The 15,544-nt window shown below is 43.7% G+C and overlaps 1 protein-coding gene across 2 annotated transcripts in view; it reads right to left on the minus strand.

Annotated features, from left to right (window-relative positions):
• The window catches only part of cplane1 (ciliogenesis and planar polarity effector 1), an 885,738-nt gene that overhangs the window by 812,360 nt on the left and 57,834 nt on the right, over positions 1–15,544 (minus strand). For both annotated transcript variants that reach the window (XM_087975286.1, XM_087975281.1), the window contains exon 11: positions 14,713–15,455. In XM_087975286.1, coding sequence (XP_087831412.1) covers positions 14,713–15,455 — 743 coding nt within the window. The remainder of the gene's footprint in view (positions 1–14,712; positions 15,456–15,544) is intronic.

The following is a 15,544-nucleotide window of genomic DNA, read 5'->3' on the forward strand; positions in this document are numbered from 1 at the left end:
GGTGTATATTGATTAATGAGCACTGTGTTCCTGTGTGATGGCGGTGCATATTGTTTAATCAGCACTGTGTTCCTGTGTAATGGCGATGTGTATACTGATTAATGAGCACTGTGTTCCTGTGTGATGGCGGTGTATACTGATTAATGAGCACTGTGTTCCTGTGTGATGGCGGTGTATACTGATTAATGAGCACTGTGTTCCTGTGTGATGGCGGTGTGAATACTGATTAATGAGCACTGTGTTCCTTTGTGATGGCGGTGTATACTGATTAATGAGCACTGTGTTCCTGTGTGAGGCGGTGTATACTGATTAATGACCACTGTGTTCCTGTGTGATGGCGGTGTATATTGATTAATGAGCACTGTGTTCCTGTGTGATGGCGGTGCATATTGTTTAATCAGCACTGTGTTCCTGTGTAATGGCGATGTGTATACTGATTAATGAGCACTGTGTTCCTGTGTGATGGCGATGTGAATACTGATTAACGAGCACTGTGTTCCTGTGTGATGGCGGTGTGAATACTGATTAACGAGCACTGTGTTCCTGTGTGATGGCGATGTGAATACTGATTAATGAGCACCGTGTTCCTGTGTGATGGCGGTGTATATTGATTAATCAGCACTGTGTTCCTGTGTGATGGCGGTGTATACTGATTAATGAGCACTGTGTTCCTGTGTGATGGCGGTGTGAATACTGATTAACGAGCACTGTGTTCCTGTGTGATGGCGATGTGAATACTGATTAATGAGCACTGTGTTCCTGTGTGATGGCGGTGTATATTGATTAATCAGCACTGTGTTCCTGTGTGATGGCGATGTGTATACTGATTAATGAGCACTGTGTTCCTGTGTGATGGCGGTGTATATTGATTAATGAGCACTGTGTTCCTGTGTGATGGCGGTGTATACTGATTAATGAGCACTGTGTTCCTGTGTGATGGCGGTGTATATTGATTAATGAGCACTGTGTTCCTGTGTGATGGCGGTTTATACTGATTAATGAGCACTGTGTTCCTGTGTGATGGAGGTGTATATTGATTAATCAGCACTGTGTTCCTGTGTGATGGCGGTGTATATTGATTAATGAGCACTGTGTTCCTGTGTGATGGCGATGTGTATTCTGATTAATGAGCACTGTGTTCCTGTGTGATGGAGGTGTATATTGATTAATGAGCACTGTGTTCCTGTGTGATGGCGATGTGTACTGATTAATGAGCACAGTTTTCCTGTGTGATGGAGGTGTATATTGATTAATGAGCACTGTGTTCCTGTGTGATGGAGGTGTATATTGATTAATGAGCACTGTGTTCCTGTGTGATGGCGATGTGTATTCTGATTAATGAGCACTGTGTTCCTGTGTGATGGCGGTGTATATTGATTAATGAGCACTGTGTTCCTGTGTGATGGCGGTGTATACTGATTAATGAGCACTGTGTTCCTGTGTGATGGCGGTGTATATTGATTAATGAGCACTGTGTTCCTGTGTGATGGCGATGTGTATACTGATTAATGAGCACTGTGTTCCTGTGTGATGGCGGTGTATATTGATGAATGAGCACTGTGTTCCTGTGTGATGGCGGTGTATACTGATTAATGAGCACTGTGTTCCTGTGTGATGGTGGTGTATATTGATTAATGAGCACTGTGTTCCTGTGTGATGGCGGTGTATATTGATTAATGAGCACTGTGTTCCTGTGTGATGGCGGTGTATACTGATTAATGAGCACTGTGTTCCTGTGTGATGGCGATGTATATTGATTAATGAGCATTGTGTTCCTGTGTTATGGCGGTGTATATTGATTAATGAGCACTGTGTTCCTGTGTGATGGCGATGTATATTGATTAATGAACACTGTGTTTCTGTGTGATGGCGGTGTATATTGATTAATGAGCACTGTGTTCCTGTGTGATGGCGATGTATATTGATTAATGAGCACTGTGTTCCTGTGTGATGGCGGTGTATATTGATTAATGAGCACTATGTTCCTGTGTGATGGCGATGTATATTGATTAATGAGCACTGTGTTCCTGTGTGATGGCGGTGTATATTGATTAATGGGCACTGTGTTCCTGTGTGATGGCGATGTGTATACTGATTAATGAGCACTGTGTTCCTGTGTGATGGCGGTGTATATTGTTTAATCAGCACTGTGTTCCTGTGTAATGGCGATGTATACTGATTAATGAGCACTGTGTTCCTGTGCGATGGCGATGTATACTGATTAATCAGCACTGTGTTCCTGTGTGATGGCGATGTATACTGATTAATGAGCACTGTGTACCTGTGTGATGGCGTTGTGTATACTGATTAATGAGCACTGTGTTCATGTGTGATGGCGGTGTATATTGATTAATGAGCACTGTGTTCCTGTGTGATGGCGGTGTATATTGATTAATGAGCACTGTGTTCCTGTGTGATGGCGGTGTATACTGATTAATGACCACTGTGTTCCTGTGTGATGGCGGTGTATATTGATTAATGAGCACTGTGTTCCTGTGTGATGGCGATGTGTATACTGATTAATGAGCACTGTGTTCCTGTGTGACGGAGGTGTATATTGATTAATGAGCACTGTGTTCCTGTGTGATGGCGGTGTATATTGATTAATGAGCACTGTGTTCCTGTGTGATGGCGGTGTATACTGATTAATGAGCACTGTGTTCCTGTGTGATGGAGGTGTATATTGATTAATCAGCACTGTGTTCCTGTGTGATGGCGGTGTATATTGATTAATGAGCACTGTGTTCCTGTGTGATGGCGATGTGTATTCTGATTAATGAGCACTGTGTTCCTGTGTGATGGAGGTGTATATTGATTAATGAGCACTGTGTTTCTGTGTGATGGCAATGTGTACTGATTAATGAGCACAGTTTTCCTGTGTGATGGAGGTGTATATTGATTAATGAGCACTGTGTTCCTGTGTGATGGCGGTGTTTATTGATTAATGAGCACTGTGTTCCTGTGTGATGGAGGTGTATATTGATTAATGAGCACTGTGTTCCTGTGTGATGGTGATGTGTATTCTGATTAATGAGCACTGTGTTCCTGTGTGATGGCGATGTGAATACTGATTAACGAGCACTGTGTTCCTGTGTGATGGCGGTGTGAATACTGATTAACGAGCACTGTGTTCCTGTGTGATGGCGATGTGAATACTGATTAATGAGCACCGTGTTCCTGTGTGATGGCGGTGTATATTGATTAATCAGCACTGTGTTCCTGTGTGATGGCGGTGTATACTGATTAATGAGCACTGTGTTCCTGTGTGATGGCGGTGTGAATACTGATTAACGAGCACTGTGTTCCTGTGTGATGGAGGTGTATATTGATTAATGAGCACTGTGTTCCTGTGTGATGGCGGTGTATATTGATTAATGAGCACTGTGTTCCTGTGTGATGGCGGTGTATATTGATTAATGAGCACTGTGTTCCTGTGTGATGGCGGTGTATCCTGATTAATGAGCACTGTTTTCCTGTGTGATGGCGGTGTATATTGATTAATCAGCACTGTGTTCCTGTGTGATGGCGATGTGTATACTGATTAATGAGCACTGTGTTCCTGTGTGATGGCGATGTGTATATTGATTAATGAGCACTGTGTTCCTGTGTGATGGCGGTGTATACTGATTAATGAGCACTGTGTTCCTGTGTGATGGCGGTGTGTATATTGATTAATGAGCACTGTGTTCCTGTGTGATGGCGGTGTATACTGATTAATGAGCACTGTGTTCCTGTGTGATGGCGATGTATACTAATTAATGAGCACTGTGTTCCTGTGTGATGGCGATGTGTATACTGATTAATGAGCACTGTGTTCCTGTGTGATGGCGATGTGTATACTGATTAATGAGCACTGTGTTCCTGTGTGATGGCGGTGTATATTGTTTAATCAGCACTGTGTTCCTGTGTGATGGCGATGTGTATATTGATTAATGAGCACTGTGTTCCTGTGTGATGGCGGTGTATACTGATTAATGAGCACTGTGTTCCTGTGTGATGGCGATGTATACTGATTAATGAGCACTGTGTTCCTGTGTGATGGCGATGTGTATACTGATTAACGAGCACTGTGTTCCTGTGTGATGGCGATGTGTATACTGATTAATGAGCACTGTGTTCCTGTGTGATGGCGGTGTATGTTGTTTAATCAGCACTGTGTTCCTGTGTGATGGCGATGTGTACTGATTAATGAGCACTGTGTTCCTGTGTGATGGCGGTGTATACTGATTAATGAGCACTGTGTTCCTGTGTGATGGCGGTGTATATTGATTAATCAGCACTGTGTTCCTGTGTGATGGCGATGTATACTGATTAATGAGCACTGTGTACCTGTGTGATGGCGTTGTGTTTCCTGATTAATGAGCACTGTGTTCCTGTGTGATGGCGGTGTATATTGTTTAATGAGCACTGTGTTCCTGTGTGATGGCGATGTATACTGATTAATCAGCACTGTGTTCCTGTGTGATTTTTACACTCGTGATGGAGAGGGATAAGTGTGTACTACAGGGCAAGAATTATAGCTGGGGTAAGGGAAATTATGATGCGGTGAGGCATGACTTAGGATGTGTGGCTTGGAAAAGTAGACTCCAAGGCAAGAGTGTAAATGATATGTGGAACTTGTTCAAGGGGCAACTATTGAGTGTCCTTGATAATTATGTACCTGTCAGGCAGGAAGGAAAGGGTCGTGCGAGGGAGCCGTGGTTTAATAAGGAATTGGAATCCCTTGTTAAATGGAAGAGGGCGGCCTATCTCAAGATGAGACGTGAAGGTTCAATTGGGGCGATTGAGAGTTATAGGGTAGCCAGGAAGGACCTGAAGAGAGAGCTAAAAGCAGCAAGGAGGGGACATGAAAGGTCCTTAGTAGATAGGATTAGGGAAAACCCTAAGGCTTTCTATAGGTATGTTAGGAATAAAAGAATGACTAGGGTAGGAATAGGTCCAGTCAAGGATAGTAGGGGGAAGTTGCGTGTGGAGGCGGAAGAGATTGGGGAGACACTGAATGAATACTTTTCTTCAGTATTCACTCAGGAACAGGGCATTGTTGTCGATGAGAATACTGAGGAACAAATAAGTAGAATGGATGGCTTTGAGGTATGTAGAGAAGAGGTGTTGGAAATCCTGGAAAAGGTGAAAATAGATAAGTCCCCTGGGCCTGATGGCATTTATCCTAGGATTCTCTGGGAAGCAAGGGAGGAGATTGCAGAGCCATTGGCCTTGATTTTTATGTCCTCTTTGTCTACAGGAGTAGTCCCAGAAGACTGGAGGATAGCAAATGTGGTTCCCTTGTTCAAAAAGGGGAGTAGGGATAGCCCTAGTAACTATAGGCCGGTGAGTCTCACTTCTGTTGTGGGCAAAGTCTTAGAGAGAATTGTAAGGGATAGGATTTATGCACATCTGGATAGGAATAATGTGATCAAGGATAGTCAGCATGGTTTTGTGAAGGGCAAGTCGTGCCTCACAAACCTTATTGAATTCTTTGAAAAGGTGACGAAGGAGGTTGATGAGGGGAAAGCGGTAGATGTGGTATATATGGATTTTAGTAAGGCGTTTGATAAGGTTCCCCATGGTAGGCTACTGCAGAAAATACGGAGATATGGCATTGAGGGTGAGTTGGAGGTTTGGATTAGAAATTGGCTGGATGGAAGAAGACAGAGGGTAGTAGTTGATGGCAAAGTTTCTTCATGGAGTGCCGTCACTAGCGGTGTTCCGCAAGGATCTGTTTTGGGACCATTGCTGTTTGTCATTTTTATAAATGACCTGGAAGAGGGGTTAGAAGGTTGGGTGAGCAAGTTTGCGGATGATACGAAAGTCGGAGGAGTTGTTGACAGTGAGGAAGCATGTGGCAGGTTACAGCAGGATATAGAGAAGCTGCAGAGCTGGGCAGAAAGGTGGCAGATGGAATTCAATGTAGCTAAGTGCGAGGTGATTCACTTTGGGAAGAATAACAAAAAGATGGGGTACTGGGCTAATGGTCGGATACTTGGTAGTGTGGATGAGCAGAGGGATCTTGGTGTCCATGTACACAGATCTCTGAAAGTTGCCACCCAGGTAAATAGTGCGGTGAGGAAGGCATATGGCGTACTGGCTTTTATTGGTAGAGGAATTGAGTTCCGGAGTCCTGAGGTCATGATGCAGTTGTATAAGACTCTGGTACGGCCGCATCTGGAATATTGTGTGCAGTTTTGGTCGCCATACTATAGGAAGGATGTGGAGGCATTGGAACGGGTGCAGAGGAGGTTTACCAGGATGTTGCCTGGTATGGAAGGAAAATCGTATGAGGAAAGACTGAGGCACTTGGGGCTGTTTTCACTAGAGAAAAGAAGGTTTAGGGGTGACTTGATTGAGGTGTACAAGATGATTAGGGGGTTAGATAGGGTCGACAGTATGAACCTTTTCCCGCGTATTGAGTCGGGTATTACAAGGGGGCATAGCTTTAAATTAAGGGGGGGTAGATATAGGACTGATGTTAGGGGTAGGTTCTTCACTCAGCGAGTCGTTAGTTCATGGAATGCCCTGCCAGTAACAGTGGTGGACTCTCCCTCTTTATGGGCATTTAAGAGGGCATTGGATAGGTATATGGAGGATAGTGGGTTAGTGTAGTTTAGGTGGGCTTGGATCGGCGCAACATCGAGGGCCCAAGGGCCTGTACTGCGCTGTATTCTTCTATGTTCTATGTTCTATGTTCTATGTGATGGCGGTGTATATTGATTAATGAGCACTGTGTTCCTGTGTGATGGCGTTGTGTATACTGATTAATGAGCACTGTGTTCATGTGTGATGGCGGTGTATATTGATTAATGAGCACTGTGTTCCTGTGTGATGGCGTTGTGTATACTGATTAATGAGCACTGTGTTCCTGTGCGATGGCGGTGTATATTGATTAATGAGCACTGTGTTCCTGTGTGATGGCGATGTGTATACTGATTAATGAGCATTGTGTTCCTGTGTGATGGCGGTGTATATTGATTAATCAGCACTGTGTTCCTGTGTGATGGCGGTGTATATTGATTAATGAGCACTGTGTTCCTGTGTGATGGCGTTGTGTATACTGATTAATGAGCACTGTGTTCATGTGTGATGGCGGTGTATATTGATTAATGAGCACTGTGTTCCTGTGTGATGGCGGTGTATATTGATTAATGAGGACTGTGTTCCTGTGTGATGGCGGTGTATACTGATTAATGAGCACTCTGTTCCTGTGTAATGGCGATGTGTATACTGATTAATGAGCACTGTGTTCCTGTGTGATGGCGGTGTATATTGATTAATGAGCACTGTGTTCCTGTGTGATGGCGGTGTATACTGATTAATGAGCACTCTGTTCCTGTGTAATGGCGATGTGTATTGATTAATGAGCACTGTGTTCCTGTGTGATGGCGGTGTATATTGATTAATGAGCACTCTGTTCCTGTGTGATGGCGATGTGTATACTGATTAATGACCACTGTGTTCCTGTGTGACGGCAGTGTATATTGATTAATGAGCACTGTGTTCCTGTGTGATGGTGATGTGTACACTGATTAATAAGCACTGTTGTTCCTGTGTGATGGCGATGTGTATATTGATTAATCAGCACTGTGTTCCTGTGTGATTGCGATGTGTATACTGATTAATGAGGACTGTGTTCCTGTGTGATGGCGATGTGTATACTGATTAATGAGCACTGTGTTCCTTTGTGATGGCGATGTGTATACTGATTAATGAGCACTGTGTTCCTGTGTGACGGAGGCGTATATTGATTAATCAGCACTGTGTTCCTGTGTGATGGCGATGTATACTGATTAATGAGCACTGTGTTCCTGTGTGATGGAGGTGTATATTGATTAATGAGCACTGTGTTCCTGTGTGATGGCGGTGTATACTGATTAATGAGCACTGTGTTCCTGTGTGATGGAGGTGTATATTGATTAATCAGCACTGTGTTCCTGTGTGATGGCGGTGTATATTGATTAATGAGCACTGTGTTCCTGTGTGATGGCGATGTGTATTCTGATTAATGAGCACTGTGTTCCTGTGTGATGGAGGTGTATATTGATTAATGAGCACTGTGTTCCTGTGTGATGGCGATGTGTACTGATTAATGAGCACAGTTTTCCTGTGTGATGGAGGTGTATATTGATTAATGAGCACTCTGTTCCTGTGTGATGGAGGTGTATATTGATTAATGAGCACTGTGTTCCTGTGTGATGGCGATGTGTATTCTGATTAATGAGCACTGTGTTCCTGTGTGATGGAGGTGTATATTGATTAATGAGCACTGTATTCCTGTCTGATGGCGATGTGCATTGATTAATGAGCACTGTGTTCCTGTGTGATGGAGGTGTATATTGATTAATGAGCACTGTGTTCCTGTGTGATGGCGGTGTATACTGATTAATGAGCACTGTGTTCCTGTGTGATGGCGGTGTATATTGATTAATCAGCACTGTGTTCCTGTGTGATGGCGATGTGTACTGATGAATGAGCACTGTGTTCCTGTGTGATGGCGGTGTATACTGATTAATGAGCACTGTGTTCCTGTGTGATGGCGGTGTATATTGATTAATGAGCACTGTGTTCCTGTGTGATGGCGGTGTACACTGATTAATGAGCACTGTGTTCCTGTGTGATGGCGGTGTATATTGATTAATCAGCACTGTGTTCCTGTGTGATGGCGATGTGTACTGATTAATGAGCACTGTGTTCCTGTGTGATGGCGGTGTATACTGATTAATGAGCACTGTGTTCCTGTGTGAGGGCGATGTGTATACTGATTAATGAGCACTGTGTTCCTGTGTGATGGCGGTGTATATTGTTTAATCAGCACTGTGTTCCTGTGTGATGGCGGTGTATACTGATTAATGAGCACTGTGTTCCTGTGTGATGGCGGTGTATATTGATTAATCAGCACTGTGTTCCTGTGTGATGGCGGTGTATATTGATTAATGAGCACTGTGTACCTGTGTGATGGCGGTGTATACTGATTAATGAGCACTGTGTTCCTGTGTGATGGCGATGTGTATACTGATTAATGAGCACTGTGTTCCTGTGTGATGGCGATGTGTATACTGATTAATGAGCACTGTGTTCCTGTGTGATGGCGGTGTATATTGATTAATGAGCACTGTGTTCCTGTGTGATGGCGGTGTATACTGATTAATGAGCACTGTGTTCCTGTGTGATGGCGATGTGTATACTGATTAATGAGCACTGTGTTCCTGTGTGATGGCGGTGTATATTGTTTAATCAGCACTGTGTACCTGTGTGATGGCGATGTATACTGATTAATGAGCACTGTGTTCCTGTGTGATGGCGATGTATACTGATAAATGAGCACTGTGTACCTGTGTGATGGCGTTGTGTATACTGATTAATGAGCACTGTGTTCCTGTGTGATGGAGGTGTATATTGATTATTGAGCACTGTGTTCCTGTGTGATGGAGGTGTATATTGATTATTGAGCACTGTGTTCCTGTGTGATGGAGGTGTATATTGATTATTGAGCACTGTGTTCCTGTGTAATGGCGATGTGTATATTGATTAATGAGCACTGTGTTCCTGTGTGATGGCAGTGTATACTGATTAATGAGCACTGTGTTCCTGTGTGATGGCGGTGTATGTTGATTATTGAGCACGGTGTTCCTGTGTGACGGTGGTGTATACTGATTAATGAGCACTGTGTTCCTGTGTGATGGCGTTGTGTATACTGATTAATGAGCACTGTGTTCCTGTGTGACGGTGGTGTATACTGATTAATGAGCACTGTGTTCCTGTGTGATGGCGATGTGTATACTGATTAATGAGCACTGTGTTCCTGTGTGATGGCAGTGTATACTGATTAATCAGCACTGTGTACCTGTGTGATGGCGATGTGTATACTGATTAATGAGCACTGTGTTTCTGTGTGATGGCCGTGTAAACTGATTAATGAGCACTGTGTTGTTGTGTGATGGCGGTGTATACTGATTAATGAGTACTTTGTATCTGTGTGATGGCGGTGTATACTGATTAATGAGCACTGTGTTCCTGTGTGATGTCGATGTATACTGATTAATGAGCACTGTGTACCTGTGTGATGGCGATGTGTATATTGATTAATGAGCACTGTGTTCCTGTGTGATGGCGATGTGCATACTGATTAATGAGCACTGTGTTCCTGTGTGATGGCGGTGTATATTGATTAATGAGTACTGTGTTCCTGTGTGATGGCGATGTATACTGATTAATGAGCACTGTGTTCCTGTGTGATGGGGGTGTATACTGATTAATGAGCACTGTGTTCCTGTGTGATGGCGGTGTATACTGATTAATGAGCACTGTGTTCCTGTGTGATGGCGATGTGTATACTGATTAATGAGCACTGTGTTCCTGTGTGATGACGATGTATATTGATTAATGAGCACTGTGTTCCTGTGTGATGGCGGTGTATACTGATTAATGAGCACTGTGTTCCTGTGTGATGGCGATGTATATTGATTAATGAGCACTGTGTTCCTGTGTGATGGAGGTGTATACTGATTAATGAGCACTGTGTTCCTGTGTGATGGCGATGTGTATACTGATTAATGAGCACTGTGTTCCTGTGTGATGGCGATGTGTATACTGATTAATGAGCACTGTGTTCCTGTGTGATGGCGATGTATATTGATTAATGAGCACTGTGTTCCTGTGTGATGGCGGTGTATACTGATTAATGAGTACTGTGTTCCTGTGTGATGGCGAGGTGTATATTGATTAATGAGCACCGTGTTCCTGTGTAATGGCGAGGTGTATATTGATTTCTGAGCACTGTGTTCCTGTGTGATGGCGGTGTATACTGATTAATGAGCACTGTGTTCCTGTGTGATGGCGATGTGTATACTGATTAATGAGCACTGTGTTCCTGTGTGATGGCGGTGTATACTGATTAATGAGCACTGTGTTCCTGTGTGATGGAAGTGTATATTGATTAATCAGCACTGTGTTCCTGTGTGATGGCGGTGTATATTGATTAATGAGCACTGTGTTCCTGTGGGATGGCGATGTGTATTCTGATTAATGAGCACTGTGTTCCTGTGTGATGGAGGTGTATATTGATAATGAGCACTGTGTTCCTGTGTGATGGCGGTGTATATTGTTTAATCAGCACTGTGTTCCTGTGTGATGGAGGTGTATATTGATAATGAGCACTGTGTTCCTGTGTGATGGCGGTGTATATTGATTAATGAGTACTGTGTTCCTGTGTGATGGCGGTGTATACTGATTAATGAGCACTGTGTTCCTGTGTGATGGCGATGTATATTGATTAATGAGCACTGTGTTCCTGTGTGATGGCGGTGTATACTGATTAATGAGCACTGTGTTCCTGTGTGATGGCGATGTATATTGATTAATGAGCACTGTGTTCCTGTGTGATGGAGGTGTATACTGATTAATGAGCACTGTGTTCCTGTGTGATGGCGATGTGTATACTGATGAATGAGCACTGTGTTCCTGTGTGATGGCGATGTGTATACTGATTAATGAGCACTGTGTTCCTGTGTGATGGCGATGTATATTGATTAATGAGCACTGTGTTCCTGTGTGATGGCGAGGTGTATATTGATTAATGAGCACTGTGTTCCTGTGTGATGGCGGTGTATACTGATTAATCAGCACTGTGTTCCTGTGTGATGGCGGTGTATACTGATTAATGAGTACTGTGTTCCTGTGTGATGGTGAGGTGTATATTGATTAATGAGCACCGTGTTCCTGTGTGATGGCGAGGTGTATATTGATTAATGAGCACTGTGTTCCTGTGTGATGGCAGTGTCTCCTGATTAATGAGCACTGTGTACCTGTGTGATGGCGTTGTGTATACTGATTAATGAGCACTGTGTTCCTGTGTGATGGAGCTGTATATTGATTATTGAGCACTGTGTTCCTGTGTGATGGAGGTGTATATTGATTATTGAGCACTGTGTTCCTGTGTAATGGCGATGTGTATATTGATTAATGAGCACTGTGTTCCTGTGTGATGGCAGTGTATACTGATTAATGAGCACTGTGTTCCTGTGTGATGGCGGTGTATATTGATTAATGAGCACGGTGTTCCTGTGTGACGGTGGTGTATACTGATTAATGAGCACTGTGTTCCTGTGTGATGGCGATGTGTATACTGATTAATGAGCACTGTGTTCCTGTGTGACGGTGGTGTATACTGATTAATGAGCACTGTGTTCCTGTGTGATGGCGATGTGTATATTGATTAATGAGCACTGTGTTCCTGTGTGATGGCGATGTGTATACTGATTAATGAGCAATGTGTTCCTGTGTGATGGCGGTGTATACTGATTAATGAGCACTGTGTTCCTGTGTGATGTCGATGTATACTGATTAATGAGCACTGTGTACCTGTGTGATGGCGATGTGTATATTGATTAATGAGTACTGTGTTCCTGTGTGATGGCGATGTATACTGATTAATGAGCACTGTGTTCCTGTGTGATGGCGGTGTATACTGATTAATGAGCACTGTGTTCCTGTGTGATGGCGGTGTATACTGATTAATGAGCACTGTGTTCCTGTGTGATGGCGATGTGTATACTGATTAATGAGCAATGTGTTCCTGTGTGATGGCGATGTATATTGATTAATGAGCACTGTGTTCCTGTGTGATGGCGGTGTATACTGATTAATGAGCACTGTGTTCCTGTGTGATGGCGGTGTATACTGATTAATGAGCACTGTGTTCCTGTGTGATGGCGGTGTATATTGTTTAATCAGCACTGTGTTCCTGTGTGATGGAGGTGTATATTGATAATGAGCACTGTGTTCCTGTGTGATGGCGGTGTATATTGTTTAATCAGCACTGTGTTCCTGTGTGATGGAGGTGTATATTGATAATGAGCACTGTGTACCTGTGTGATGGCGATGTGTATACTGATTAATGAGCACTGTGTTCCTGTGTGATGGCGGTGTATATTGATTAATGAGTACTGTGTTCATGTGTGATGGCAATGTATACTGATTAATGAGCACTGTGTTCCTGTGTGATGGCGGTGTATATTGATTAATGAGCACTGTGTTCCTGTGTGATGGAGGTGTATACTGATTAATGAGCACTGTGTTCCTGTGTGATGGCGGTGTAAACTGATTAATGAGCACTGTGTTCCTGTGTGATGGCGATGTCTATACTGATTAATGAGCACTGTGTTCCTGTGTGATGGCGATGTATATTGATTAATGAGCACTGTGTTCCTGTGTGATGGCGGTGTATACTGATTAATGAGCACTGTGTTCCTGTGTGATGGCGATGTATATTGATTAATGAGCACTGTGTTCCTGTGTGATGGAGGTGTATACTGATTAATGAGCACTGTGTTCCTGTGTGATGGCAATGTGTATACTGATTAATGAGCACTGTGTTCCTGTGTGATGGCGATGTGTATACTGATTAATGAGCACTGTGTTCCTGTGTGATGGCGATGTATATTGATTAATGAGCACTGTGTTCCTGTGTGATGGCGAGGTGTATATTGATTAATGAGCACTGTGTTCCTGTGTGATGGCGGTGTATACTGATTAATCAGCACTGTGTTCCTGTGTGATGGCGGTGTATACTGATTAATGAGTACTGTGTTCCTGTGTGATGGCGAGGTGTATATTGATTAATGAGCACCGTGTTCCTGTGTGATGGCGAGGTGTATATTGATTAATGAGCACTGTGTTCCTGTGTGATGGCGGTGTATACTGATTAATGAGGACTGTGTTCCTGTGTGATGGCGATGTGTATACTGATTAATGAGCACTGTGTTCCTGTGTGATGGCGGTGTATACTGATTAATGAGCACTGTGTTCCTGTGTGATGGCGGTGTATACTGATTAATGAGTACTGTGTTCCTGTGTGATGGCGAGGTGTATATTGATTAATGAGCACCGTGTTCCTGTGTGATGGCGAGGTGTATATTGATTAATGAGCACTGTGTTCCTGTGTGATGGCGGTGTATACTGATTAATGAGTACTGTGTTCCTTTGTGATGGCGAGGTGTATATTGATTAATGAGCACCGTGTTCCTGTGTGATGGCGAGGTGTATATTGATTAATGAGCACTGTGTTCCTGTGTGATGGCGGTGTATACTGATTAACGAGGACTGTGTTTCTGTGTGATGGCGATGTGTATACTGATTAATGAGCACTGTGTTCCTGTGTGATGGCGGTGTATACTGATTAATGAGGACTGTGTTCCTGTGTGATGGCGATGTGTATACTGATTAATGAGCACTGTGTTCCTGTGTGATGGTGGTGTATACTGATTAATGAGGACTGTGTTCCTGTGTGATGGCGATGTGTATACTGATTAATGAGCACTGTGTTCCTGTGTGATGGCGGTGTATACTGATTAATGAGGACTGTGTTCCTGTGTGATGGCGATGTGTATACTGATTAATGAGCACTGTGTTCCTGTGTGATGGTGGTGTATACTGATTAATGAGGACTGTGTTCCTGTGTGATGGCGATGTGTATACTGATTAATGAGCACTGTGTTCCTGTGTGATGGCGGTGTATACTGATTAATGAGCACTGTGTTCCTGTGAGCTGATAGAAATATAGAATATGGGAGCACGGGGACGGTATTTTGGTATTGAGCCTACTCCTCCGTTCAGCACGACCGTGCCAATCCTATCTCTCAGTATTATACTTATGTTCCCTCCCCACTCCCTATGAAATCTTGTGTCACAATCCTGGTTTTGGTTAGTGAGTCTTGGTCCTACCTGTGTGATGGTCGCTGTATGGTTTGTACTGTTTGGGAAGGCAGCTCAAACACGCTGAAGAGGGAGCACTTCTCCTTGGGACATGCTGATGCTTGGAGAGAATCACACACCATGTTCCACGTGTGGCCCAAGAATGCCCAAGGTTGAACAGAGTACACTGCATCCAGATGTATTGATGCTAACTCAAGTATCATAAAACTGCCAAGGAGTGACAGTGAGAACGAGATTGACTCTAGCTTCTGAGAGAGTATTAACTTTACAATGTCTGCTGAGAGTCTCACAGCATGATGTAGTGAATGCTTGTGCACCCCATCCCAGTGCAGGACAGTCAAACAATACTGCAAGAGCTGAAATATCCTGTATATCCCTGGGCTCTTGTTCAAGACTTTCTTCACCAACTTATTCTTTCCCTTTATAGCTGAGCTCGGGAGAGAAGCTGGGGCGAATGGAAGAAGGTGAGCAAACTGCAGCAAGGCCTCAACTGTGTACTGAAGCAGGTGCTCCCTGCCTTCCATTTCCTTCACTGAAACAAGCACACTCCAGGCTCCCAAAAGGCTGTTCTGCATCTGGCGGAATTTACCCTCAAGATTGTCTGCTTGCTCGCCCTGCTTGGCATGGAGTGTATCAAACATGGAGGCAAACTCCAAGTGGCCCTGCTCCATGGTGTTCAAGTGCGAGTCCTGGAATCTCGAGTAATCAGGGAGGTGTGGAGCATCATCATCAGAATCATCATCTTCATCAACCTGGAAAAGGGAAAAAGGATCAAACCACAACAGGGAGAGGAATCCAGCAATTCTGGCAGGATCTGCAAGGGATAGGACAAAGGCTGGAT

The sequence above is a fragment of the Chiloscyllium plagiosum genome, unplaced genomic scaffold (assembly GCF_037043375.1).
Source record: "Chiloscyllium plagiosum isolate Xiang-an unplaced genomic scaffold, Cpla_swu_hap1 HiC_scaffold_2, whole genome shotgun sequence".
Taxonomy (NCBI): Eukaryota; Metazoa; Chordata; class Chondrichthyes; order Orectolobiformes; family Hemiscylliidae; genus Chiloscyllium; species Chiloscyllium plagiosum.